Raw genomic sequence first — 27,587 nt, 5'->3', positions numbered from 1 at the left:
GTGCTCAAGCCCTGCGCTGGCACCCACCCTCCTCCTGGTGTGGGCTGATGCCCCTCCCCTGCTCACCACTCTCTCCTCCCCCAAATCTCCGTGCTGCACTGAGTACCTAGCAGTCCCATCCTGGGGTGCAGAACCCAACACATGGGAGCGGTACTTTGAGACTGCCCTTCTAGACAGCTACTTTCTCAGGCACCTCTGTGCTCCCAGCTCAGGGATCCCCTAAGAGATGCCCAAGGCTTTGTTCAACCATCAGGTGCATAAAACAACTAGAGGGGAAAAGCAGAGGACTGGGGCTAGAGGTTGGCTGTCACCGATCAGCTATGTGACTGTAGACACACCTGATTACAAGTCTCAGTTTCATTAACTGTGAAATGGGGAAACATTATCAACCTCACGTCTGCTGGGAGGACGACAAGAGTGATTGTGTGACAAGAGCTCTGTGGAGCATGAAGTGCCCCACCAACGTCTGGTGACACTCGAGACCTCAACCTTCTACGCAGCTGAGAGGCTCAGCAAGGCTCAAAGGTTGGCTCAAAGACAGTCAGGTGTCTAAAGCCTTACTGAGCAGTAGGGGTGGGGCGCCAGGCTAGGCTCCGGAAGGAAGCCATGGAAAGGAGAAAGGGAGGGCCCTACCTTTCTGATGCCTTTAACGAGTTTCAAGGGGGCCCTCCCTCAGTGAAGATCATGGGCTGTGGCTGTGAGGGTGACGTCACAGCTGAGGGGCCCTGCATTGCTGCCACTCCCCAGGGCATCAAGCAGGGACATTTGTCTTGACACCTGAGGAAGGAGGGCAGGCCCTGGCACAAGCAGGGCAGGAGTGGGGACGCATTGTCATGCTCCAAGGGAGCCAGGCCCTGGCTCTCTTCCTGAGGTTTCCCCCACCAGACCTCCCATTCACCTCCCAAGCTCCCATGTGCCCAGCAGGCCACAGGGGAGCAGCAGGGAACCCCACCCGCTGACAGGATTTCTGGATTCCAATCTCGGCACTTCTACAGCCTCTAATTAGACCCGAGGGAGAAGGAAGGCAAAAGTCAGTGCACAACCTGTCACTGCCAACCCAGAAACCAGCCCGCCAGCCAGCTTCTCTCACTTAATTCTCACAAACATGAACTCAGTGTAATCCTGGATTCACACCGGTTTTTAGAACTTAGCTCTGTGATTTCAAATAATAGTCACTGTTCACTGAGTGCTTACTTGGCACTGTGTGAGGCATTAACACAATTTATTATGAAACCATCAGCATACAAGCAATCATAGGGGGGTAACACCAAGTTAGACACTTCACCTGTCATTTCATTCGGTCCCCACAGCACAAGGTACAACACAAGGCCTTCACTTTCACCTAGGGAAAACGGAGGCTCCAAGAGGCAAGAGCCAGGTTCTCCAAGGAGGGCAAAGCCGGGCTGGTCGCGGAGTCAGACTGAGCTCAAGTGCCCCTCCCCCACCACACTCCTAATTCTTCTGAGTCAGTTCCTTGGCAAAATCAACGCGGTACAGGAAACCAGTGCTTTTCCAACCGTTTTCAGCCACAGACCCTTTGTTTAAATGAAGTCTTAAGTGGAGATGGAATGCGTCAGATGGATAAAGGCACAGGGCTCCGCAGTGGGAGTGGGCATGCGAGTGGGCGGATCCCACCGCCGCTGGCCGGAGCTCGGAGGAGTCTGGTTCCCACAGGGAGGCCACCGCTGACCCAGGGCCTGCCCAGCCCTGACGTGGTCTTCAGCGACGGTGAATGGTCCCCATGGCCGTGGGCGGGCAGCCTGGCGGCTTCACACGTCCTCCAGGAAGGGGTTCTCTGAGCTTCGCATCAGCGACAGCAGGTTCAGGGCCGACATGCCCGGCACATGGCCAGCGCACATCTGCAGCATGCGCACCAGGCGCTGCGCCATGGTGGCTCGGAAGCCTTCCACCTGCAGAGGAAGAGCGGAGAGCAGCGGTGAGGCAGCAAGCCGGCGGCAGCCCTGCTCCCCTTCCTGAGACACTGCACAGGCTGCCTGAGGGGAGCTGGGGGCCGGGCTGTGGGGACCACAGTGCACCACGGCCCTTCACGGCCATGCCCTCGTCCGCAGCACACCTCACCAAGCAGCTTCCAACCACCTCAGCCTATGGAGTCCTTCAAACACCCTCCAGGGACACCAGAAACGACCCCTGCTTCAGCGGAAACAGGCTCAGCAACAGGGCTGGCCAGGTTAGGTAAACTGTCTGCAGTCACACAGCTAGTGACCACAGAGCTGGGATCTGAACCAGGACTAGTCCCAACCAATGTCCAGGAGGCAGAGGGATCTGAGAAGGACCCTCAGGGACGGAAAGAGGGGTGGACAGAGAGTGGCTCTCGCTGGGGACAGGGAGATGCCATCAACAAAGAGCTCCTTTATCAGGGCTTTTGAAGGACCACTGGGCCTGAGGAGCTGTGGGGCAGGGAAGGGACAAGAAGATTGTTCCAGGGCCCGACGCCAGCTAGTGCCAAGCAAGTAAGAGACGCTCCAGAAATGTTTCCTGAAGGACAAACAGTGACGCCCAGATGTCCCCTGGCCTCAGGAGCACCTCCTCCTTCCCGTTCCCTCTCTAACTGGGAAAGGCAGGGGTGGGGGTGGCACCACTGTCCACCCACCCGCCCAAACTAGAGACTGGGGCATCCTCAAGTCCTCCTGCCCTCACGCCCACCATTTGTCACTTGTCATCTCCTCTGTTCTAAACCCAGGTCTCCGTCCTCATCGCACCGGCCTCATTCTCACCAAGATTCTCATCTCAGCAGAATCTGATGCAGCCCCTCCCTCCTTCCTTGAAATGCTTTTTCTCCCTGGCTCCTAGGACCCCACACTCGACCACCTTTTCCTCCACCTCACAGGCTGCTCCCTCCTCTTTGTCCAACATCTAAATGCTGGAAGACCCAGCACCTTTGCATCTCTTCTCCCCACACTCTCTAGGGACGTCACCCAGTTTTGTGGCACTAAAACCATTTAAATCCCAAAATACATCTGCAGACCTTTCCTCTGAATGTCAGACACATCAGTTTCCTACTCAATGTCTGTGTAGACACCTAATAGATGGCTTCATCTTAGCATGTCCCAAACAGAGTCCCTGGGAGTCCCTCAAACCTGCTCCTCCTGCGGTCGTCCCCGTCTCAGCCAAAGCCCGGAAACTCCAGCGTCCTTGGCGCCTTACGCTCATGCCTCACATCCAGGCCATCAGCACATTCTATTGGCGTCACCTTCGAAACAGCCAGTACCGCCAAGTCTAGGCCATTGTGAACTCTTGCAGAAATAGCCCCTGGACACATCTCCCTATTTCTGCCTTTGCTTCCCTTCAGTCTACTCTCCTGCAACACCTGGAGGGATCCATTAAAAACCCGAGTCAGGCCACATCCCTCCCTGGCCCCACATCCTGCAGTGGCTCCAGTTTTACTCAGAGTAAAAGCCACTGCCTTTACGATGACCCACAGGCCCTACTGATGCGGCCTCACTGTCACTCTGACTCATCTCCCACTATTCTGCCCCGTTAGCTCTGCTCTGGCCACCCAGGTCGCCCTGTGGGATCTCGAACACACCAGACAAGTTCCCAACATGGGCCTTTGCACGCATTGCTTCTCCTGCCCAGTGTGCTTTTCCACCAGGAGCCCCAGGGCTTCCTTCTTACCGCCTTTAAGTCTTTACAAAAGGTCACACGTTTTTAATGAACTCCGTCCCCCGTCACTGTGTAAATCTTACTGTTTTACCATTTACCAACATGTCACGCCCCATTTGCTAACACATTACACACTCTTCGTCTGTTTCTTCCTAGAATAGAGCTGGTTTTTATTTTTTTACTGGTTTGTTCTGTGCTGCATCTCTAGGGCCTAGAACAGCGCTTGGCACACTGTGGATACGTAGACATACGTGTTGAATAAATCCTCCGAAATCTGCCTCTATGCTGCTGGTCTCACTCAGGCTCCCCAGCTGCCTTCTGCCTCTGGCCAGGCCTCCCCTAAGCCACACGTCACACTCCAGAGACGTGGCCCCCAACCTAAGCTGGCCCACATCGCGACTGCCTGGCACCTACAGGACGGAATGACTTGGTTCCACTGCCAGGCTCCCCAAGCTCTGGAAATCTTTCTGCTGTGTATGTACATGTCATTCTATGTCACCAGATTCTGGGAGGGCAGGGCCGACGTCTGACTCTTTTGTGTTCTCAGGGACCAGCACAGGGCCCTGTCAACAGAGCTAGGAAATAATTTCACTGGGCGAATCCCACACCTCGCCGAGTGGGTTTCTTTACGTGTACAATGGGCAATAATTCCTGCCATGCAAAGGCCTCAAAATAGGGAGAGGCTTAAACTCATATGTGTGGAAGAGTGTGCCCTGAAGAGGACAACATGGGTATGACAAGTGATATCTCTCCAAACACTGCGTGCTTTATCTGAAGGATGCCAGGTCTATGTTTTCAGCAGGCCTGCTGCTGGCTGGAAACAGACAAGCCATCACCACCTTTTCTTGACAGTTCTTAGGCTCCAGAGTAACCCAGGACCTGGTAGGCCCTGCCACCTACTGGCCACAAAGAGAACAGCACCACAGCGGGCTCTACGGCCACCCACATGCCGCTGAACTGTGGAGCAAAAGTTGATTCCCCTTTAGAGGTAAGAAGACTAAGGGTGCGTTGAGGGGTATGTACGTGCGACTTGTTTCAAGCCACAGTCAGCAGGCTACAATGGGTATAACAACGTGCTGGCTCTACGTCTCACTTACGAGCTGTGTCACTGTAAGTGAGTCGCCCCTTCTGTGAGTCTTGGGTTTCTCAGAGGTTTGTTGTGAGGAAGGCCTGGCAGTGCCAGGTACTTTGGGCGTGCCCCGGGCCTCTGACCTGTGAGATCAGAGTGCTGGTCTAGTCAGGGGTTCTAAAAATAAGTCATGCAATATGAAAAACACATCTGGGAGAGAGCAGTATGAGCGCCTGTATGGAGGCGTGGAATAACGGGATCTGGGCCGGTCTAGTGACTATGGAAATGGTGGGCTAAGGACACCCGCCCAATCCTCACGTGACCTGGCAACACCTGCCACTTCTACTGGCAACAGATTCTGCTAATACTAATGACACCTCTTGCCTAGAGTCATAATGCTAAATTTCACTTAGAAGTTAGTAACAAAAAAAAGCAGTAATTTTTTTTCTTGTCCAAGTTCACAGGTCCCCTGAATTCTAGTCTCCAGCCCCCAACTAAGAACCTCTGGTTGGATGGTAGTGAGGGACCACCTGCTGACTCAGTTCTCTCTGCATTACATCGCTTTTCCGTTGGGAACAGGTGCAAGACCCAGAACACAGCAGAGACACAAATCTTCAAAATGAACCTCCAAACCAAAAAACAGACCCTAAAACCAACTGGGCAGGCCTGGTGCCTGGGTGGGGCAGCCCGGGCCCTGGGAGCCCTCGGTAGACCTGCCAGAGGGAACAGCATCAACTCCTGTCGAGGACCCATGAGCAAAAAACTGTGAGTATTACAGGCTGTCATTTCATACTGTAGGACAGGCTGAAGAGCAAAACTTATCAGCAAAACAGAAATCTGTCTGGGACGCCCCACAATTAGGGTTCACTTTGAGAGAAACACCAACAGAAGCCAGTCAGGGCAGCACCAACACTGTAAGTATCCACCCCACACCCACCCACCCATGCCTGTTCCTGCTGCCCACTGGACGCCCTGCACAAGGCCTACAAACAGGGAGGTGAGGAGACGCTGGGCATTCTGACTGCCGGGACCCGCGGACGCACCGGTTAATGAGACAGAAGGGATGCCTGGCCTCACAGCACTTCCCCAGTAGGAGAGCGAGATGTTAACAAACCCACCAATACAAGACTTAGTTACGAGTAGAGAGAAAACAAAACAAGAAGCGAGCCAACAAGTGCTAGTACCTGGCACGTAAGAGGCACTCCAGACAAATGCGTGTCATCACCCCACTTCACATTTGTGCACCCATGGCTTAGGGTGACCCACCCAAGTCAGCCAGTGAGTGGAAAAGCTAGGATTCACACCAGGCCCCCCTCACTCGGTACTCGGTGAGCCTCCAAGAAGCATTCCCAACACGACAGTCAGCCTGTGTGCTGACTGTCCTTCCCCCGCACATGCGTGGCCGGTGTCCTCACCTCCAGGTCACAGAAGAACAGGGGGCTCCGGTAGGTGTAGGCCAGCCTCAGCACGGTGTTCCGGTGAATGCTGCAGTGATTGTCCTGCCCAGCTGCAAAGAAGCCACCGTGAGTGCTGCGGGCTGTGACCTCCACCTTCGTGGCTGCCGTCTATGGAGCACTGGGCAAAGTGCCTCACTTTACCTCCCTGGGCGTCAGTTTGTGACTAGTCAGTGGGGTGACAACCCCACTCTTATCTTCTTTTCAGGGCAGTCAAGATCATCACATGAGAAAATGAGGTTGGAAGGGCTTTGAGAGTGCTCTATGAAAACAGGAGTTTCGGAATCTATCAAATGAGGAGCATTACAGCCCCGACCCCACTGAGTTACTATGCAGGCTCAGGACTCAAAATAGAAATGAGCTGGCATTCATTTATTCGCCAGTGCTTATGGAGAATAGTCTGTGCCAGGCCCGCCCCAAAAGGAGCTCGCAGTTCAGCTTGGGGACAGAAAGGTCAGATACACCATCGGTGTAGGTGAAGGGTGTGTGTGTGGGGGGTCTCTGACAGAGGCCCATGGGATGGGAACCCCGAAGGCCCAAAATGCACGGCTGGTCAGGAAGGCTTCTCCCAGGACACAGACAAGAGGGGTCAGCTAGACCCAGAAGAGGAAGAAAGTATTCGGGAAGCCATATGGCTCAGGAATATGACTATGTAGGTATGAATCTCAGCTCTACCACTTTTTAGCTATGGCGACTTGGACAAGTTACTTAATCTCATGATCAGTTTTCTCAGCCATAGAACTGAGATAACTGCCAAGCTGCAAACCATGCTGTGCCTTTATAGGAGTTTGGATTTTCTCCCAAATCTGCAGGGAACCACCAGGCAACTGTAAGCCATGGTCTCAGCAGAAGGACCTGCTCAGCTGCACTGTCAGAAAGGCCAATAGTACATCAGACACCAGTGAGTCCGTATTCTTTCCATCACCCAGGCTGCCTCAGCAAGGAGCCTACCTCAGCACCCCGCCACAGCTGCCCACGGTCGGGGGTGGCCAGTGGCAGGCCAGGGGTGCACTTACCGCCTGTGGCGAGGAAGCCCACCTTTCCCAGGAAGAAGGTGGCATCCACATGGTGCAACGACTCCTCCACGTTCTGAAGGCTGGGGGGTCAGGCCAGGGCATGAAAACAAACCAGAGGACACACCTCACAACAGAGAAGACAGAGCCTTCCCCCAACCCCATTCCGGAGGCCAGAGATGGAGGAGGTGACAGGAAACTGCCCTAGAGGAATACTTTGGCCTTTCATTGTTCTAAAACTACTTTTAACTACAAAGTGACTCAAGCCTATAAAATAATCAAAAAGTAAACATGGGTGTTTAAGTCAAAAATAAGCCCCCCTCTCCATCACCACCCTTCAGTCTCGACTCCCCAGAGGTAACTGCTCCCCACAGTGTAGGGTGTCATTCCTCTAGGTTTTTTTCACATGCAAATAGACAGTGATAGCATCTAGTTGGGTTTAGTTGGGCTTCATGCATCTGTTAGTCTTTGACTGAGCACAGCACCACTCTGCTTCCCTCCCAGAGACACATTTCCATGGTCTCCTGTTCTGCACCATTTCAAAGATGCTGCATGAACATTCGCTTACACATCTCCTTCCACATCCAAATGTTTCTGTGGGAAAGCAGAATGGCTGGTTCATAGTATATCTTTTTAAAATGTACATGAGTATTGCCAAGTCGCTTTCCAATAGGTTACAGTATTTAAACAAGGGCACCTTGACCTTCTGGGCCAAGGCTTTCATTCACTGGTGTCCATGGAGTGAGTGATGAAGGAATCTGTTGTCTCCTGGCCAAAAAAGCCATCTTGCTCAGGTGGCCCAAGCCAAGGTTTCAACCTGAACGAACAAGGTCAGCAACAACGACAGCCCCACCCCCAAGTGTGGCTGTAGAGCAGGATCTCGAAGACCAGCCACTGTCCCTTACGGGGAACAGAGAGGCCTCACCCAGAGAGCAACATCTGCTGAGCTGGGACCCTCTCGCAACCATGGCAGATCTCAGCCCTCGCTTAGCCCCGCCACGGGCCTACGTCACTGCTGACTAGTTCCAACCGATCAGGTGGTGAGTCTGGACTTAATTCCGATGCTACACGTGTCTGGTGTCTTTGTGCCCCTGGGTTCCCAGGTGTTTCTACCACAGACTTCTCTTAACCCCCCCCCCCCAATGACCAGGTGTCTGCGCTGCTTTCTGTGCTGGACCCTGTCCCCTGCCTAACCTCAGTCAGCTGCCAGGAGGGAGAGGGCAGACTTTCCTTCTGTGCTGTAGTCCTGTCGGCAGGGTTGCCAGCAGCACAGGGAGGCCAGGCCGGGCCACAAGCACCGCCAGCACTCATGTCGCCACTGCCATGGCCCCACACTGGACTGGGCTCCTGACCTTGCACAGGTCTTAACAGTCCTGTGAACACACTACTCCCGTTACATTAACTCTTCACCTGGAACATTCTGCTCACCCCCATCTTTACCTGGCTAACTCCGTCTCATCTTTCAGGTGTCTATTCAGGTGTCACCTCTACCAGAAAATATACCCTGACCTAAGTCCCAAGAGTCAGAGGTCTTGTTTGGGTTCTCACAGCCCAATACTTCCTTCTTTGTTTGATAGGCTCGCCTCCTCCCCCAATGGACTAGGACCACGTTGAGGGCAGGGGTCTGTTTCATTCATCTCTGTGCCTGCTGTCAGGGATACAGAGTAGGCCTCAGAGAGCACTAGCTAAATGACAGATGACACTGCTGGGATTCATCAGTGTCCTTTAAACACCTTGCACTGGCCACTGACTCTCCTCACCCTTCACGATAACCCCAGGCAGCCTCTGTCTCCTCTCCTTCCCATAAGTGAGGGCGCCGTCCCCGCACACCTCTAAGCCAGGTCTACCTGATCCCAACAGCCTTAGGAGTTTGGAATCCCTGTGGATTCTGCCTCTCACCTGTATTTGCTGTGAAGGTTGACCACGAACACAATCAGGTCAATTCGAGGGCGATTCACATTGGAGGGCAGAGGAAGAGACTGTGCCAAGTGGCTGAAAAACAAGAAATCGCAGGTATACATACCCACATCCCAGTGACCATTCACATGCGATATTTCATAGGGGAGGAGGCTGTCCATGGAGCCTTACCTAGTCACCTGGCACCCTGTGGGCAAGACTCCTCAGGTGAGCATAGGGGCAGGGCAGAGCTGGTCCTACCCACATTACTCCTATCTGGCTCCCTCTGCCAGAAAGGAGCTCTGTTTAGTAACCTGCCTTGGCAAGAGGGAGTTTTGGATAGAAGAGGGCATGGGGCTAGCCAGCTACACTGCATTCTGGGAGGGAGACCAGGCTCAAAAGGTGGGTGTTGGACTGTGACGTTTAGGGGTTAAGACTGAACTCCTTTGGATTCCAGTGGGCTTGAATCCTAGTTCTGCCAGTTACCAGCTATGTGACCTTGGACAAGTCACCTTCATCATTATCATCTGGACTTGGTTTCCGGTTGTCAAATGCCCACCTGAAGGTTTTTCTTGAACCCTCTCCTTCTGCCCATTTCCACTTATTCCTATTACCCATCTCCCGCCACCCTCACCCCCCCAAGCTTATAATTCAGGAAATAACATAAAGTATAAAAATCACAGAAGTTAAAACACACACACACGCACTCCTAAAAGTCCAGTTACCTAGAAATTACTAGATTGTTGGTTATTGTGTTTGGTGTTCTGTGGCCTAAGAGCCTAGCAAGATGCTTAGAGCGCAGACGGACCTATGAGCAATCTTTATTTAGAGGAAAAAGATTATGTTCCCTCATCAGAGATTCTTTCAAGTGCTATAACAGAGTTTAACTTACTTAGTAAGAGGCATTTCCAGTTCCCATGGAAGAAATACCCTTTAAATTTGGATCGTTCTCCTTCAACATGGACCCCTGGAGCTTATTTTTCTATCAGGGCGCAGGACACCCACATACATTAAGTCACGTGACTCCATCAGCAGCTGTTTCTACTCTTCAACAGTAGAAAAAGGAAAACACACTATACTTCCTTCGTCAGTTTTTCTCCAAATTTGGGGTTATTTGAACATCTATTCTGTGCCAGGCACTGTTCAAGGCCTAGGAGAATTCACCAGTGAACAAAAGTCAAAGTCCCTGCCCTCAAGGGGCTGACCTTGGGGTCTACTGGAAACAAACGAACAGGTGAACAAGGAAATTTCTTACGGTGACGAGTGCTAGAGTGAGAGAACAGGTGTGCAACAGCGTGGAGGATACCTTGGCGGGTGCTACCAGACGCCGCCGACAGAGTCGGAGAGGCCAGATCACGCGTTAAGGATGGTTTAAGGGGTTGACCCACCTGCCCCACCTGCGCCCGCTGCTCGAGGCAGCTCCTCAGCTCTCCCTCACGCCCAGGCCAGAACGCAGACCGCAGCCGACCGATCGGACACCCCCAGCGTCAGCTACTTACACTTTCAGCATGGAGGCGCAGTCCTCCTTGAGCATCGAATCGGCCAGCTGCTGCAGGAGAGCATCGTCCGTGCCCACAAGCTGCCCAGAGAGAGAAGGCAGCCGATTGATTCCTGGGCACCGCAGTCCCTCTGGATGGCCCGGGGATCCGGGCACAGACCAAAGGCGGCCACGACTCTGATTCTGGCTCCAGCGCGCAGGGCGTCATTTACCGAAAGAGAACTCCGCCAGGCACAGGTTGAGGGCCTGAGGTCTGCAACCGCTCCAGTCCTGTCCGCACAGCACTTACTACCTCCCAGACCCTCCCTCGGACAGCCTGGCCATTCTGGAAGGACCAACTCTGCGACCGCAGAAAACCAAGTCCCCGCCGGGCACCGAGCTCACCAACCCGCACCCCACCCGGAGCGCGGACTCCCCGCGCCAGAAATCAATCAGAAACCAGGAAAGATCCGGCCGTGCACCTATTGGTGACAACGTCCTTCAGCCTTAGAGGAGGCTACTCCGATTGGTTCAAATGTGGCTCTCCCGCCCACCACACCCCTGCAGGAACAGTGCGCGCCCACACTCCCGGGAGCGCAGAGAACCGGTGGGCCGAGGAACAGCCAAGGAGGAAAGGCCGGCGGAGGGAGCGGGGCTGTGGATGCCTACCAAGATGGTGGCCGCGTTCAGGCCAGGCAGCTGGTCCTGCGGCCGCAACACCGACATCCCAGTTGCAGGCCGAACCGCCACTCTGGCGGCGCGCGCTTTGCTTTCAAACCACCATGCAGCCCATCCCTAGGGCGGCCCGAGGGGCACGTGACCTTCTCTGGGCGGGGTTTCCTGGAGGGCGGGTCCCTCTTAAAGGAACCGCTACCTCCTTTTCTGGAGGCGCGTTACAGCTCTGGCATCAGACGCTTAAGGTGCTGCCTGTGGGATAGGCCTTTTATTTCACGCCTCGGAAGAAGAAGGTATTCAGTGATTCATTCGTTCATTTTCGTTCATTCATGCTCATTCACTGAACTCTTGAGTCCTTCTGAACCTGCCCCTCCCACGTCTTCCCCATCTCAGTTGACTCCATCTTTGCAGCTGCTAAGAACAAAACCTGGGGGTTATTCTTGGCTCCTCTTCTTCACAACTAACATCCAATCCTTAAACAAGCCTGTGGGTGCTAATCTTAAAATGCAGCCAGAAGCTGACCACTTCTCACTGCCTCCATTACCACCACCAGGACAAGCCACGGCCATCTGCCAGCCGGACTATTGTAACAGCATTCCCACTGGCTCCCTGTGGGTACAGAGTCCCAGAGAGCAGTTTCCAGGCTCTCGGCCTCACGCGGACAGGCGGACAGGCGCTGGCTCAGGTGGTAGATGGCCGTCAGCTGTAACCAGTTAGCCAATTAGCTACTAATATAACTGTTCTGGCAGGGTTGGTTGGTTGTTTGGTTGGCAGTCAGAGAAGCAAGCGAAGGGCAGATATCGTTGGCTCCTACTTCCTGTGTCTTGCCTAACGGCCAGCGAGACTGAGGTTCAGGAAGACCACTTGTTGGGGTACTGGCAGATGTTTTCTTTTGTGTCTCCAACCCAGCCACCAGCGAGACTATAGTGATATGACTCCCCTATCCATGGCTCCGTGGGTGTTCCTTTTTGGCCTCACTTATAGCCTGCGTTCTTATGTGGGGAGTGGGAGCTGAGTCTCTGCATGACACTCCCTGTTTCCACCCTGGTCCCCGGAGCTACCTGCTATTCTCCACACAGCAATCCGAGTCATCCTTTTAAAACAGAAATCAGAGCAGGCCACTTCTCTGATCAAAACTCACCAGTAGTTCCCATCCCAGAGTACATTGCAAGCACTTGATGTGGCTTTTGAGGCTCTGTGAGTTCTGGCCCCTGACAATCTCCTGATCTCGTCTTCTGCTCTTCTCCCTCTAACACCCTCTCTAGCTACACGGGCCATTAGGCTGTTCCTCCAATATTCCAAGTATCCTCCAACCTCAGGACCTTTGCCCCTGTGATTCCCTCTGGCTGAAATGCTCTTCCCCTAAACAGTCACATGGCTTGTTTCCTCACTTATGCACGTTTCTGCTCCAATGTCACCTTGTCAGAGGGGCCTTTCTTAACGACTTATCTAAAATAGCAAGCCCCCCCTCACTATCTCCCATTTTCTGTGCTATTTTCTCAATAGCACTAATCTGCACTTCACATATCAAGAACTGTGCAGCCCCTGAGGTTTTATCATACTAATAAGCAGTACAGTTTATTAGTGTTTAATAATAGTCTGTTACTGTTTTACAGAGGCCGGCAGAAGACATGAAGCTCCTCAGTAGGAGACAAAGGCCATTATTACTCATGGTAAAAGCTATAACCAGGGTTTCATGTTTGTTTGTGTCAGTTCCCCATGTCCTCCAATCCCCGCAAAAGACCCATCATGGATGCCCATAGACCTCGTGGATGGCATTATAGGATTAGAGATTCACTGCTTTTATATATAGTGAGTGGTAGGCCTGTTCTGTATCCAGGAGGAGATGTTACCTCACCCCTCAAGGTTGTTGGCTGCAAACACAGCCCTGAGAAATGGCCTGGGTAAAGAGCTTTCAGGATCTTGCTTTCTTGGCATACGCAGGGACGCTCAGGGCCTGTAGAAGAGGCCCTGAGTTATATAATTACTTGCTCATTGTCTCTCCAACTAGAGCATAAGATACATGCGAGCAGAGATTGTGTCAGTTCATATACACAGCACTTTAAAAAGTGACTGGTACATGATAGTTGATCAATAAATATTTGTTGAATGAATGGATTGGTTTACTTTTATTCATTCATTCTCAGCAGTGATTTATTCATTATTTCCTAGGGCAAACCCAATACCTTACCCTGAGAACATGGGCAAATCAGACGTTATTGATCAACTCAGTGTGATGGGGGAATCAGACCATGGTCACACAGTGTGCTCATTGCTGTGACATCTGGGAGAGCAGAGGCAAACTCCCTGTTTAACCTAAATTCTTCTCACTCCACATGAATCCAATTATATCTTGCTTAGAAACAGCTGGAAGTAACTGGCTTCATGGACCCCCTGCCCCAGCACAAGTGGGGCTTTGATTCCTCATGGCAAGGGGTGTGGAGGGGACTCCCCGAAAGTTAAGTAGTAATGAGTACTATGAAAATAAAGTAAGACAGGCGAGGGGATACACAGAAACAGGTAGGACGAAGCTACCTTAGGTCAGGGGAGGCCTCGGTAAGAAGGTGATGTTTGAGCAGATGCCTAAATTCAGTGAGAGAGGAGTCAATTAAGTATATTGAAGAAGAAGCTTCAGGCAGGAGCAGCACGTGCTAAGAAACCCCCGGGGGAGCATTCCTGACACTTCTGAGCAAGGAGGCCAGTAGCTGAAGCAGATGGAGTGGGGAGAAGATGAGGCTGGAGAGGTGATTGCGGGCCAGGGGACTGAGGCCCTTAAAGAGTCATGGAAAGACTGCATCCTAGTCAGCACTTTCCAGAAGGGACTGAGCTAAGAGCCATTCATTAATATGTGCTGAGTGCCTGCCTTGGGCCAGGCCTGGTGCTGGGCACTAGTGACCCGGGTCCCGGAGATGTCATCCCTGCCCAGGGAGTTATCAGTGCTATGCCCTTACACCACTGGGCAGACAGCAACCAAAGGCAGCACAGTGGGTAAGAGCCACCCGGAGCAGTGGGAACCCAGAGGAAGGTGCATGAAGGATCCCTGGGGAGCCCCTGCAACACTGCGCTGGGGAAGTGACTGTCGGCTGAGATGTCAGGATGAGTTGGTGCTTCTCACGTTGGCAGTGCAATAGAAAATAGTTGTATGTAGGATCCAGGAAAGGTAGGGGTTGGCAGGAAGACCTGACCCAGGCCTGGAAGTTTTCTGTCAAGAACACCCTGAGCTGGCAGGGCCATCAGAGACCCTCTGGGCCAGTGGTTTTCAAGTGGGCTTCTGTGGAGCCCTGGGGGGATGCTTCAGGGGCACAGTGAGGGGCAGGGGGAAGCTGTGTGGGTGGGGTTCAGAAACCCTACCCCACCATTTAATGGAAGCTGCTCTGGCTTTCTCTCTGTACATACTGAGTTTCCTCTAAGTTTTTATGTGAATAAAGAATCAGGAGGCGAAAACAATATCTAAAGGCCACTGATGACATTTTTTACAGATTTATTAAAGTATAATTGACATATAAGAAGCTACACATATTTCAAGTACACAGTTTGCTAAGTTATGACATATATGTGCACATAGAAAGCCACCACCACAGTCAAGATAATGGACAAATCCATTAGGCGCAGCACTTTGGCAGCTCTGCTCATTATACTCCAACACTGGAAACAACCAAAATTTCCTTCAGTGGTGAAGAGATAAACAGGTTGCAGTACTGAACCAGTGACTGGTGAAACCACTGTGCGGAGCGACAGAAGCCAGACACAAAAGAGTGCATATTGTGTGATTCCATTGATATGAAATACAAATGCAGGCAAAACTAATCTATGGTGATAGAAATCAGATCAGTGGGTGCCTTTGGGAAGGGGGCATTGACTGGCAAGGGCTTCAGGGAACTGTCTGGGGTAATGGAAGTACCCCAGACATTGACGGCTGGTGATTGCACAAGTGTATACACAGGTAAAAATTCGTCACTTAAGGTTTGTATTTTGATGTCCCTTATATCTCAGTAAGAATCCCTCTGTGAACTCAAACTCACTCCCCTCGTCCCACATATGCTGGAAAGGACCCACCACCCTTGCAGGGGCCCAGAGCTGGCAGGGTGTCCATGGGGTGGCGAACCCAGGGTCCTGAAGTCATCTCACCCACAGTCTTTCCCACCTGCCCATCCTCAGGTTTCTGGGAACGAACGCCCCAGGGAGGGGGTTCCCCGAAGTGTCTTCCCCATCCCATGGGCCTCTGGGGCTGCTCTCTCCTCCTGAGACAAAAACCACTGCTGTGTATGGAATGTCACTGGGCGCCTGACATTTTGCAGACACTCTGTGTAATACAGGAGGGAGGTGGAACCCTCCCACCTTACCCCCACTCCCTCCCTAACTTTGTCACTGGGCAGCTAGGTGCCCTAGAAGGAGGAGGTACGTGGGCTCACAACACCAATGCAGCTAGAGGACCAAATGAAGTGATGTAGGGGGCTGTGCTTGGCCTATGGGGGTGCTCAGTGCCTGGGAACCCAACTATCTCAGGCCATATCCCACCAGGGGGCGTGTGGGGTTCATGAGGGGCAGCTCCTGTGTGGGTGCATGAAGACCAGGCCAGGGCTCAGACCCTGGCATTATGACTTTTTCACTGTGTGACCTTTAGTGACGAATAAACAAGTTAACATAAATAATGCACTGAAAGCAGTGTCTGGCTCATGGCAAAGGCTACCCTGGACCAGACTCTCAGCCTCAATCTTGGTTCTTCCTTCTATAACATATGACCCTCATTGTCTCTACCGGTCACTGCTTGTTCCCCACCCACTTGCCAGGGACCCCAATCTCTCCTTACCCTCAAATGGCCAGCCTCCAAACCCTCCCAGTTATCTCATCCAGGGTCTCCTCCTCTCCAGGCCCACCAGCCATGGGGCCCAGCAGCCTGCTCGGCGGCTCCCATGCCTCTCCCAACTCCTCCAAACCCGCCCTGCCTGTCTGTACCACGTGCAAAGGATCCAGAAGAAAAAGCTGGTTGCCATGGCAACGGAGGATAAAGCCTTTGCTCTGCCAAGCTGCTGATTGGCTGAGACAGGTCCCGCCTCCTCCCATCCTGAGGGTGGGGGGCAGAGGGAAGGGTCTCTGATGGGCAGGGAGAGCTACCAGGTTGCAGAGCCAGTTCAGGAGTGCCCTCTCCTGGCCCAGTCACAGCCCCTGAGCCTGAGAAGCTCCATCTACCGTGAGGGGCATTGGCCTCGCCCTTTCTCTGCCTCCGGCACCCAGGATGGCCACAGATGGCAGTATCTCTGGGGACAGCAGCTGAGACTGAATCCATGGACCAACGCTAAGCTGCTCAGGCCGAGGCGGTGTGCTCAGTGCAGAGGCCCTGGGAACAGGCATTTGCAGGTTTGAGGTGGGTCTGCGGGCATGCGGTGGGTGGGGGACCGAGTGGTGCCAATGGCTTGGGAGGCAGGGAAAGGGACTGTCCTAGACAGGACCTTGGCTGGAATGGGGCTGGAAAATTACTTATGGATCATCTGTTAACCCTCCCCCATCCTAGCACTGTGTATGGGGGACCCTGAGGTCCAGAGAGGATGAGGAGTGGCCCAAGGTCACACAGAATGCCAGTGAATGTTTTGCTTCAGCTAGGCCAGTCCCCAGAGAAGCCAGGCAATGGGCTAGGGGTCCTCAGTCTTCCCCAGAAGGCCTGGGATTTTGTTCACAGGGCTGGAGGGGTTGGGGGACCCTGATCTCTGCTCCACAGAGCCATAACATTGCACCTCTGCCAGAGCACCCCATTTTCGTGTTTAAGCTAACAGGAGACTGGGGTCAAGGGAGGGAGTACAAATCACCTTGGTTTTAGTCAGGCTAATTTGGAGCAGCCTTCCTGTTTGGGGATCCCCTTCCCCACCCCTCCTAACGTAGGCAGCACCAGGCAATTTTGAATTCTATCTTTGGTGCTCTAGAAAGGCAGCTGGTAAGGAGGACACCGTGCTAGCCCTGACTTTGGGCCATTATCACACTCTTCATTTGATTCCTCCATGAATAGGGCACCTTGAGACGTATCTGTGCTTCAGAACAGCCAATGGGGGCCCTGTGGGGCACGGGAGGGGCTCCGGATGGATGCAGGACTTGCAAACAGCATCTCTCCCTCCCCTGCATCACAGCCCACCTTGCAGACCCATCTGGAAGTAGGGGGACAAGAAAAGCTGGAGTTTGGAGATAGGTCCCAGAAGCTGGGGCTTCTCTTCAGCCTGCTGTGGAAGTCATTCCATCCAGCCCCTGTCTTCCCTCCCCAGAAGCCAAGGTGGGCCTCGCTCATGTGGCTCCCCACCTAGGAGATCTCAAATCTCAGGACGTCGCTGGGTTTTGGGGTCCAGCTCTGTCACTTCCCAGTTGGATAGCCCAAGGCAAGTTAGTAAACCTATCTGGGCCTCAGTTTCTGTAAAATGTGGGCAGTCACACCTACCCCATAGGCCTGTTGTAAGGTTTGTGAATGCTTTCCAACAGGCAGACGTGGGCTCCTCACCCTATCCCTTTCTCACAGCTCAGGAAGGGTTTGAAATGGGTCCTGCTTTATCCCGTTTCTGGAGGAGATGATCTGGGATCTGGCTTTTGAAGTATGAATAGGAGTTTGCCATGTGATGATGAACACAAACAACATTCCTTCCAGGGAAAATGAAAGCATATGCGAAGATGGTGACTGTATAAAACAAAGGAACACATAGGTGACCAACAAGTGGTGCCGTGTGACGGCACGTAGGGTGGGAGATGAGGCTGGGGAGGTTGGCAGAGAGCAGAGGTGAGCACTTTTGGGCCATCCTGAGGGGTCTGGGTGTATGTGACCTTTGTGAAGTACTTTACATCTGCGATCTTCTCTTCTCCTGCTTTCCCACCCCTGGTTCCCTAGAAATCACAATAGCTAATATTCACTGAGTGCTGATTATGTGCCAGGCAGCATGGTGCTAAGTGCCCTTTAGGCATTGTCTTGTTCAACAGTCACAAGGGCCCGAAGAGAGTGGGTCCTACTTTGATGCCCATCTTACAGATAAGCAAACTGAGGCTCAGAGAATGAGAACATACTACTCTACAGCACTTATTATGTACCAGGCACTGGTTCTGAGCACTTCACATAAATTAACTCATTTAACAATCACAATACCCTGTGACTGAGGTACTATTTTCATTCCCATTTTACAGGCACAGAAACTAAGGCCCAAGTTGTTTGGGCTAGCACCTCTGCCCATACTCTGAGAGTCGTGAAAGTGGGCATGGGCCTGAATTTGGGAGCCTATGCAGCCTCTGTTGATTTCAACCAGGTCCCCTGGGGATGGGTGTTTGCTCTCCACGCTTTCACCAGCCACAGCTGGCCAGGATGTGCGGGTGGCGGGGACCCACTCATCTGTGGGGTGTGGCAAGCGGCAGCTTCTGCAACTGCGCAGTCTGGGCCTGGGGGGTGGGCTCAGAGGAGACACCGGCCAAGCTGTTCTTTACTGAGATCTCTGAGGGATCAGTAACCTCAGTGGGTCCCCATCAGACTGTTAGTGTCCCCTTCCACAGGGGAGGACACTGAGGCCCAGAGAGGTCAGGCAACTTGCTTGAGGGCACATGTGCTGGAAAGGGGCCGAGCCAGGCATTCAGCCTCCTTCTTTAAGGGTGAGTAGGAGCTGGGTGGGTCTTCCGTGATGGGGGCAGCTCTGAATTTGGTCAGGGCGCTTGGTCTCGATCAGGCACTGCCCTCCACTCTCCTGAGCCTGTCTGCCCACTGATAAAGTGATGCTCGGACCTCCTGGCTCTGTGAACCTCTGTGGACCTGCTTGGGTGGGCGGGCAGGACAAGGGTCACCTGTGCCGGGCCTCACCGACCATGTCTCAGCAGCCGAGGCCGCCACAATGCCACACTTCCTGGACTGGTTCGTGCCTGTCTACCTGGTCATCTCTGTCCTCATCCTCATGGGCTTCGGCGCCTGCATCTACTACTTCGAACCCGGCCTGCAGGAAGCACACAAATGGCGTATGCAGCGCCCCGTGGCAGACCGTGACCTCCGCAAGACACTGATGGTCCGCGACAACCTGGCCTTCGGGGGCCCAGAGGTCTGAGCTGAGCTGACTCTGGGCTAGGGGGCAGGCACCAGGTACCCTCCCCTGCTCTACCCAGCTGGAGACCCCGGGCAAAGGGAGGATGTCCTCTGATCGTCCAGCCATCCCTCTGCAGCCTGGGCTCTCTCAGCGGAGGCCCCTGTGTCCGGGTGTTGAAAGATGGGGCACCTGGGTGCCTTGAGGTGTTGCTGTTTCTGGCCCTAGGTTTGCTCCCCACTTCAAGCTAGCTCGCCCCATGCCCGCCTTCCCCAGCTTGGGGGACATCCCCCGCTGGCCCCCAGTGCCTTTGTGCTTCCTAGCACTCCTGCCCCTCTCTCCACCTGGAGTCCTGAAGTTCCAGATCTCCTGTTTCCCCACAGAAATCCCAGTTATATGCAGATCCCTACTCCACCCAATGGCACCGACCCCACAGCTTCACCTGGCAGGCTTCAAAACTGACCCAGGGAAAGGACCCCATCTGGAGGGATGTCAGCTTGGTCCAACCCAGCACCACCCCTCTGGACTCAGGCTTGGCATTGCTGTGTGTGCGTGGGGTGTGCAGAGGGGCGAGACCGTAGGGGAAGGAGGTGTGTGTGTGTGTTAGAAAGAGAGTCTGGGTGGGTGGGCAGGCACGTAGATGGAAGAAGATGCATGTCTGTACGTGGGAGAGGGAAAGTGGGGCCCCAGGCAGGGCAGGAGGTGGTGTGGATGGGGTGAACTCTGGGTGGTATAGGGGCCACCAGCAGCTGTTCCATACCCCTCCCTCTGCTGGACTCCTCTGTCCCTCCCCTTCCCCAAGGCTGAGGTGGATGGCAGGAGCCCCTCCTCTCCCCTCCAGGGCCAGCCCAGCACCCCTGAGCCAGGTCCCCTGGGCCCCCACCCCCACCCTGAATCCCTCCTCCTGTATGGAGCACTGTTGCCTCAGGGTGGACGTAGATTGACAGCCTGCCTCACTCTCACTCTCCTCCTCTGGGGTTTACACCTTAATTTACTGCAATAAAAAGACTTCATGACGATCTTTGCAGACTGTCTGCTTTCCTGAAAGTAGGATCATGTCTATCTCACTGGGTCCTCATAGAAAACACGATAGCTCAAGAGTCCCCATTGTAGGGGTGGGGACAATGAATCTCAGAGAGGCAGAGTTTCTCAACAGCAACAACTTGGACCCTTTGACATTCTGGACTAGATGTTCTCTGTCATGGGGGCTGTCCTGCGTGTTGCAGTGTTACAGGATGTTGAGCACCTCTGGTCTCTACCCAGTAGCACTGCTCCTACCACCCCACCCTGTCTCGGGACAACCAAAAGTGCTAACTGGAATCCCTGGGGTAGGCAGCCAGTTAGGATATAAATTCATGCAGTGATGCAAAACAACAGGGCCTTAAACCAAGTAGAATGTTCTTTCTTTCTCATGATATATTCCATGGGGAGATTATCCAGAGCTGGTCTGGTGGCCAGTTCCACGCGGTGTTCAGGAACCCAAGTTGCTCCCTTCTGGCTGCTGCGTTGTGCCTGGGATGCTGGCACGATCCAGGAGGATCCTCTACTTCCCAAGCAGCAGGGAGGAGGGAAGGTGGAAGGGGCAGCACCCCCCCCACACACAACTTGAGGGACACTCCCTGATGGCTGTACCCCTTACATTCCACTGGTCAATACTTAGTCACATGGCTACTCCTAGCTGCAAGGGAGGCTGGGAAGTGTAGTCTTTAGCTGGGAGATTGTCCATTTAAAAAGTCCATTTCTTGAAATGCAGACAACGCTTGGAGACCACTACCATTACATTCATAGGGATTTGCCTGAGCCCACAGGGCAGTGGGCTGAGATGTGGACCGGATCTCAGGACCCCAGACCAGGGCCCCCTCTTGCACATGCCCCATCTAAGGAGTTAAGGAGGGCAAGGCTGCCTTCTCTCACTTCCGGGAGAGGCGGTGGCTCTTCCTCCCCAGGCAAAGCCATGGCTGTCTTTGCAGAGCCGGGCCAGGGTAAGGCAAGAGAGGAACCTTAGGGTCACGGCTGAGTGCCTCTTTCAGTTCTGTGCCCTGGGTACCTCTCTTGCCTCACCCTGTCCCGCCCTGTTGTTTCTGAGCTTCACAGCCCTGACCTCTCATCCAGCAGAACATTTTGCAGCTCAGGGAGATTTCCCACACCAGACAGCTTCCCCTTGCTACTGCCCCGGACTCTTGCAGCACAAGAGACCAAACTGAAAATAGCTAAAATGAAAGGGTGTGGTTCTGGACTCAGGCTGAACCCTAAGGCTCAAGGATGTCACCGGGACACGCCCTCTCTCCATCTGTCTCTCTCTGTCTCAGTCCTGCTTTGCTTTGTATGGGTTTCATTCTCAGGTGGACTGTCTCCTCATGGTGGTAAGGTGCCTGGCAGTCCCCGAGCTCACACAGACCTTAGTGCCTTGATTTCAGGGGACAGCATGCATCTTGTTCCAGTAAAAGGTCAGGGTGTCAACTCCCATGGGCCCCCAGGGCATGTGGGCTCAGGGGATGGGGTGCACTGATTGCCAGGCATCTCTGGTACCTACCACTGGAGCCAGGAAGGAGGCAGCTCTACTGGTCACGTGGTCTGAGAGGATGGGGGCCGGAGGTAGCGACTGTTACTTAAAGGAAGAGAAGAGATGATGGGTGAAAAACAGAGGGGGAAACAAGCTCAGAGAGAAGTGACCCACTGAGGGTCACCTGGGGATTACTGCTACCAGGTTTGGGACTGGGACAGTGAAGGTGGACAGGAAGCCCCAGAGTTTGGTGAGCTTGTGAGCTGGGGCTCTGGGTACAGGCTGCCAGGGCAGACAAGGTGTGGCAGAGGCAGGTAGGAAGGTGAGTGGGTGCTCTAAGGACCCCTTGGAGGGTGGGGCCTTTCTAGTGCTTTTCAGATCACCCCTCACAAGAATGGGGGGGACCAGCACCACCCACTGGGTAGCTAGTCCGACACTGCCTGTTTTTCTTGCCAGCCCCGGTGTATTCTAGGCTCCCTTCTGAGGAAATAAACTTCTTCCATTATGAGGCTCTGGATTTCACGAGTTCCTTCAATGTGAGTCTAAGAGAGCAGAGATGTGAAGCACGGGGGAGAGAGCTGGGAAGCCAGGACTAGAAGCTCAGGGCTGCCCTGTTTGTCAGAAAACTGTTTCCCAGCCATGGTCAGAAGCAGGACAGGAAGGGCCCAAGCAGAAGTCACGTTCATGAGTTAGGCTGATGATTGCATGGGACACACACCCCAGTTTGACTAGGCTGGGTAAGAAGGGGAAGTTACCGTGAGGACACTGGGGTGTTTGGGCCTGTAGGGCAGGAAGTAGCAGGGGCTCAGGCTGAGAACCAGGCACTCAGACCCCCTTAGGAGTCTTTCTCTCACCGTTTTTTATTCTAGCTTCTGTGCGCCCACTTCATTAACTACCCCCACCCCCAACCCGCAGCATGGAAAACGGAGCAGCCAGCTGCTGCCTTGTTCTCTGTCTTACAGGTCAGGCCACTGGAGAGTTTCCTGTCCCTCTCTGTCCTCAAGTGCAAATATCCCCAGGGAAGGGATTCATTTGCTCATCTTAGATCAGGCACCCATTTCCCATTTTATTTTATTTATTTATTTTTAATTTTTATTGGGGAACAGTGTGTTTTTCCAGGACCCATCAGCTCCAAGTCAAGTCGACGTCCTTCAACCTAGTTGTGGAGGGCGCAGCTCAGCTCCAAGTCCAGTCACCATGCGCTCTAACCAACTGAGCCATCCGGCTGCCCACCCATTTCCCATTTTAAATCAATCACCCCAGGCTGGGGCAGCGTCCCACCTATGGTCCAGCTTGGATCAGGTCCCACTTGGACCAACATGAACTGGGCTCGGGTCATCTCAGAACAAAGTAGCTTTCTTGGGCTGTTGTGGGGGGGAAGGCAGGGTTCAGAAGAAAGGATGTAAACTGCTCTCCCACTGCCAGCCAGGACATCAAACAGACCCTGTTGGAGGTGGAATGGGTTTGACCAGCTGAGCCGGGAGGGCCGCAGGCTAAATCTGGCCGGCCGCCACGTTTGGTTTGTCCAACACAGTGTTTTGAAAAACATGCAAATTAGTTGGCAACATTGATGAGTCAGGAAATTTCACATGAAAATCTCTTTTTTCCCCCCGACTTCTCTTTAAAAATCAAAATTCTGGCCGCACCGGGTCTGAAGTGTGAATGTGTTCGAGGTTACGAGCTTCAGAGCCTCAGCAGGGAAGATGTTGACTGTGACGTCCCCACACGTCCCCGAAGCCTCTGCAGGAAATGATCCTGTCACAGGAGAGCTGCCTTCGCCACAGGCCGCGGCAGGGCCTTCCACGTGCTGCCTGCCGAGGAGCAGCTTGAGGCGGGAGAATGTAGGGACTCGCCTGATTCTGCCCTTAAACCTGGGTTCTTTCCCAGTCTGTCCTCCAAGGCCCATTACGTAAATGTTTATTTACATCTGCTCTTCTCATAAAGGACCCAAGAAGGTTTCAGCTAAAGGAGCCACATACATGGGGGTGAGAAAGAAATATTCTGACTCTTGACTCCTACTATAAAATTTTTACTTGTCTCTGAGCTTCCTGGCAGCCAGAGAGAAAGGGGAAACACAAAGAGGTTATTTTATTCCTGTTATGTGATAGAAGGGAGAAACAGACTCTTCACGGAAGACAAATTTTCTGATTCTAGATACTAAAAAGAAATGATTCAAATGGGACGTTAAGGGCACACAACAGACTGTGTCCTCAGCATTTTTTCTTTTACAAGGGGGAGGGTTGACCCAGATGGCAGAGCCTACAGAAACAGGCCAGTGCGCATGGAGACAGATTTTTCCATCTGCCAGGGCATGTGAGGGCTGTGCTGGGAACAACTTGAGGTTAGGGCCTGACAACAGTAAATCCTATAAAACTGTTTGTTTAAACTGCATGTCTTTGGGCGAGTTTCCTTAGCACTGAGACATATAATTGAATTCATCAACCAGTGCTGTGTGCCAGGCACTGAGAATCCAGATAAATGTCTGCCCTCCCTCCAACCCCCCCCCCCCCGCCCCCAAAGCCCAGCATTGTGCTCAGCTTATGACAGGCTCTCTGCAGAGAGCTGGTTGTTTTCCCATCACTCCTGCCCCACCTGCCTCACTGGGTTGCAGCAAATGTCAAATGAGGTAGCCAGGCAGAAAACCTTCTGTATAAATGCTGTGCGTCCTACAGCGAGCCTCTGGAGCCCTACGGGGGGTGTCATGTACCTGCTCTACCCCAGCACTAGGCCTGGCCCCAAGAATGTAAAGACAAAGAAGATATAAGCCCTGAATCAAAAGAGCTGACAAACGGGAGGGGCAAACGGATGTGCAAACAGACAAATTAGAAAACTGTAATTGCAGCAAGAGAAGTATGTGTGAAAAACTGAAAACAGAACTGAAGAGGTGCCTAACTCTTGGGGAAGGGGTTTGTCAAGGAAAGCATCCTGGGAGATATAACTACTGAGCTGGATTTTGAGGGCTGAATAAGAGTTTTCCCTTAAGGGAAAGAGGAGCGGGCAAGCTCAAAGCTGTAGAGAGAAGCCAGACCTTTCTAAGGATGGTGAGTGGGGTCATGTGGTTGAAACACGGAATGGCAGTAAGGGCTGGGAGTGGAGACTGCAAACCAGAAAGTGGTTTTTCAAGTAAGGGTTAAGTCCAGATAGAGAACCTGGTGACCTTCCAATTGTCACCTCCTCTAGGAAGAGTTCCCTGACCCCATCGGCAGCTTTCCCCATTCCAGCACTAATTTTGTGTTGTGATTTGTTCATGTGTCTACAGAGAGCAGTAGTGGCGTCTCCTTGTCTCAGGCCACAGCCTGCCTGGCACTGGGCAGGGCCTCCATGAAAGCAAGCTTGCGGGATGAATGGGGTCGGTCTCTTTGGAACTCTTGCCAGTGACTACCCGTCTGCTTAGAGACTAAGACTTTAGAGAGGCCTGAAGGCTTCCTGGGGGTCAAGCTGTTGTGCAGGTTTTTAAAATGCCTTGGGAGGCTTTGCAGTCCTGGGAGCTTTCCTTTCCCACCATCTGGGAGCTGTCAGGATATGGTGGGTGTGTCTGGGCCAGGCCCAGAACAGGAGGACAGGAGGCGGGAATGTGCAGGAATGGCTGCAATGTTCGGACTCTGGTCCCGGGGGGCGGCATAGGCTTGTCATTGTTCCACCCCCTCAGCTCTCCACTCTGGCAAGCAGGAAGGGCTTGGGAAGGCCGAGAGACTAGCTTTGGGAAGCGGGCAGAGGCTGAGGGCTCCCTCAAAAGACTCACACTGTCCGTCAACCCTCTTACAGAGAACCCTGGGTGGGCAAAGCCCCTTCTGCCCCCCTCCCATAAAATGGGAGGGGCTCAGAATTTGGATCCTGGAAACTGGGTGTCCAGCTACTGGTTCACTGTGTGAACCTTGGCAAGTCCATTTCCTCTCTGTATTTGCAGCTGTAAACAGCTGGAACTGATGCCAAAGTCACGGGACATCATGAGGGTAAATATAAAAGGAAATCAGACTTACAAGGCAACAATTTGAATGGCTAATGTGGTCTGAGCTCATACTTCTCACTGCATTCTTACAACACACGAGTGGGTCAGCAGTGCTGTTCACCAAATATTTCTGGCTCTTCAGCTCTCGCACCTGGCAGGGTTACACCCCATGGCCGCCTTGTGTTGGGTAGGTCACGTGACTAGTTCTCGCCACTGAGTTGTGATCAGAAGTGAGTCCAGGCCAAATCATGTAATAGCTAGTGCATGATTCAGCAGCACTCCCACCCCCTTCCCTCTGCCACAATGACCAGAGGCTTCTGAAGGTGACTGCTGGGTCCCAGAGTAAAGAAGACATGGAGCAGAGCCTCAGCTGCTCCAAACCACAGGGGACATGAAGCATGAATAAGAAATAGATCTTTGTTGTTAGAAGCCACTGGGATTTTGGAATTGTTACTGTAGCATCATTTAACCCATCCTGACTGATATAATCCCCATTTTATAGATGACGGAACTGGAGCTCAGAGAGATTGTGACTTGTTCAAAATCACACAGCTGTAATGAGCCCAAGCTTGCGACTCCAGCGCTTGTGCCACTTGTCTGGGAGGCCACCACATTGATTTTTTGCTTAGGTGGAGGTCTGTCCTTTGAGGCCACTTGTAGTTCTATCTCTTGGTGGGGAAAAACAGTGTACAGATAAGAGGAGGTCATTGCTACTTTGAGCCACTAGAGGGCAGCTGAACCCCGGCCAGTAGTAATGAACGGGCAGGCAGTGTCCTCAGGCCCCTCAACATTGGGGGAGAAAGCTGGCAGACAGCCGACTGGCAGGGGAAATAGAGATGAATGAGATTCATTCCTTGCTCTCAAGGCTCTAATAGCTTGGCAGGGAGCCAGTTGGAGGAATTCTAGATCTTCAAGCTAGAACAGACTACACGAGGGCATCTGGTCCCTATTTGAAAAGGCAATTGAGGCGCAGAAGGGCAAGTGCTCTCATAGAAGTTGCACAACAGGTTATTGGCCAAAGTGAAGAGGGGACCCAGGGCCCTTGACTTCAGCTCAGGGCTTTTGCATCTCAGAGATAATGCAGTCTACCGGGGAGAGGTCAGTAAATTTTCCCCCTAACCAATCTGGCCAGGTAGAACACGTCCCCTCTTTCAGCCCCCTCTGTTCTACCTCAAGTCAGGCTGATTCTTGCCAGGCCCTGGGACTCAGAGAAGAATAAAATCCAGGCCCTTCAGAACTGTGCCGTCCAATATGACAGCCACTAATTAAAATGAAATAAAATAAATAATTCAATCCATTGGGCACTGTAGCCATATTTTAAGTGCTCAATAGCCGCCTGTGGCTAGTGACTATTGCGTTGGAAAGCACAGATATAGGATATTTCCATTATCGCAGAAAGTTCTATTGGCCAACGTGGCTTACTCGCTAAGGAGAGCAACACACAGGAAAAAAAAGACCAGAGCACACAGCATTGTGTGGGCTGCGATGTCTCATCAGCAAAAGGCAGGTGACGAGGCAAAGATTAAAGGAGATGCCAGGAGAATGCTTAGCCTAATTCCTGGGTCAGAGGGAGCGCTGGCAGGATGTTTCCTCTTGTCACTGGTGTATTATAGTTACTGTAAGGATCTATTTATACCCTCATCTTCCTGAACAGACTGAGAGCTCCTTCCTAGCCCTGGCACTTAGTAAGTGTTCAGTAAATGGTAACTATTATTATCACCATCTTTATTATTACTGTTGCTATGACAGAAGCAGAAAAGGGTGCCCAGCCCAGCCCACATGCTAGAGCCAGGCTGGGTGGCCTTGTGGGTCTTCACAGGCCCAGGGCTGGGTTAGCATTGCATCCTCAGGGCCTTAAACAGGGGCCAGCTGGAGCACACAGGGCCTCAGGGAATAGTAG

General features: G+C 52.9%; 2 protein-coding genes across 9 annotated transcripts; one reads left to right on the top strand and one right to left on the bottom strand.

Annotated features, from left to right (window-relative positions):
• Positions 1-1,205: 1,205 nt before the first annotated feature.
• On the bottom strand, positions 1,206-11,356 carry CENPM (centromere protein M). The gene is made up of 6 exons (XM_019734432.3): positions 11,203-11,356; positions 10,556-10,635; positions 9,060-9,152; positions 7,164-7,243; positions 6,109-6,200; positions 1,206-1,910 (listed from the first exon to the last, which is right to left on the bottom strand). Exons 1-6 carry the CDS (start codon positions 11,257-11,259, stop codon positions 1,770-1,772), a joined length of 543 nt encoding a protein of 180 aa, XP_019589991.3. The 5' UTR covers positions 11,260-11,356; the 3' UTR covers positions 1,206-1,769.
• Positions 11,357-16,259: 4,903 nt separating this feature from the next.
• SMIM45 (small integral membrane protein 45) lies at positions 16,260-24,129 on the top strand. Of its 8 annotated transcripts, none has more exons than XM_074326467.2 (4): positions 16,260-16,573; positions 17,460-17,570; positions 19,039-19,253; positions 19,619-20,254. In XM_074326467.2, the coding sequence occupies exons 3-4, from the start codon at positions 19,053-19,055 to the stop codon at positions 19,814-19,816; spliced, it is 399 nt and encodes a 132-aa protein (XP_074182568.1). In that variant the 5' UTR covers positions 16,260-16,573; positions 17,460-17,570; positions 19,039-19,052; the 3' UTR covers positions 19,817-20,254. The 8 variants fall into 8 exon arrangements, with proteins under 8 accessions (XP_074182568.1, XP_074182567.1, XP_074182566.1 ...); XM_074326466.2 differs by lacking the exon at positions 17,460-17,570 and adding an exon at positions 18,721-18,816 and having other exon boundaries at positions 16,262-16,573; XM_074326465.2 differs by lacking the exon at positions 17,460-17,570 and having other exon boundaries at positions 16,266-16,573.
• Positions 24,130-27,587: the final 3,458 nt, after the last annotated feature.

This window comes from Rhinolophus sinicus, chromosome 1, assembly GCF_057876585.1.
Source record: "Rhinolophus sinicus isolate RSI-liver-muscle chromosome 1, RSI-T2T, whole genome shotgun sequence".
NCBI lineage: Eukaryota > Metazoa > Chordata > Mammalia > Chiroptera > Rhinolophidae > Rhinolophus > Rhinolophus sinicus.
This window is presented reverse-complemented; position numbering and strand designations above follow the sequence as displayed.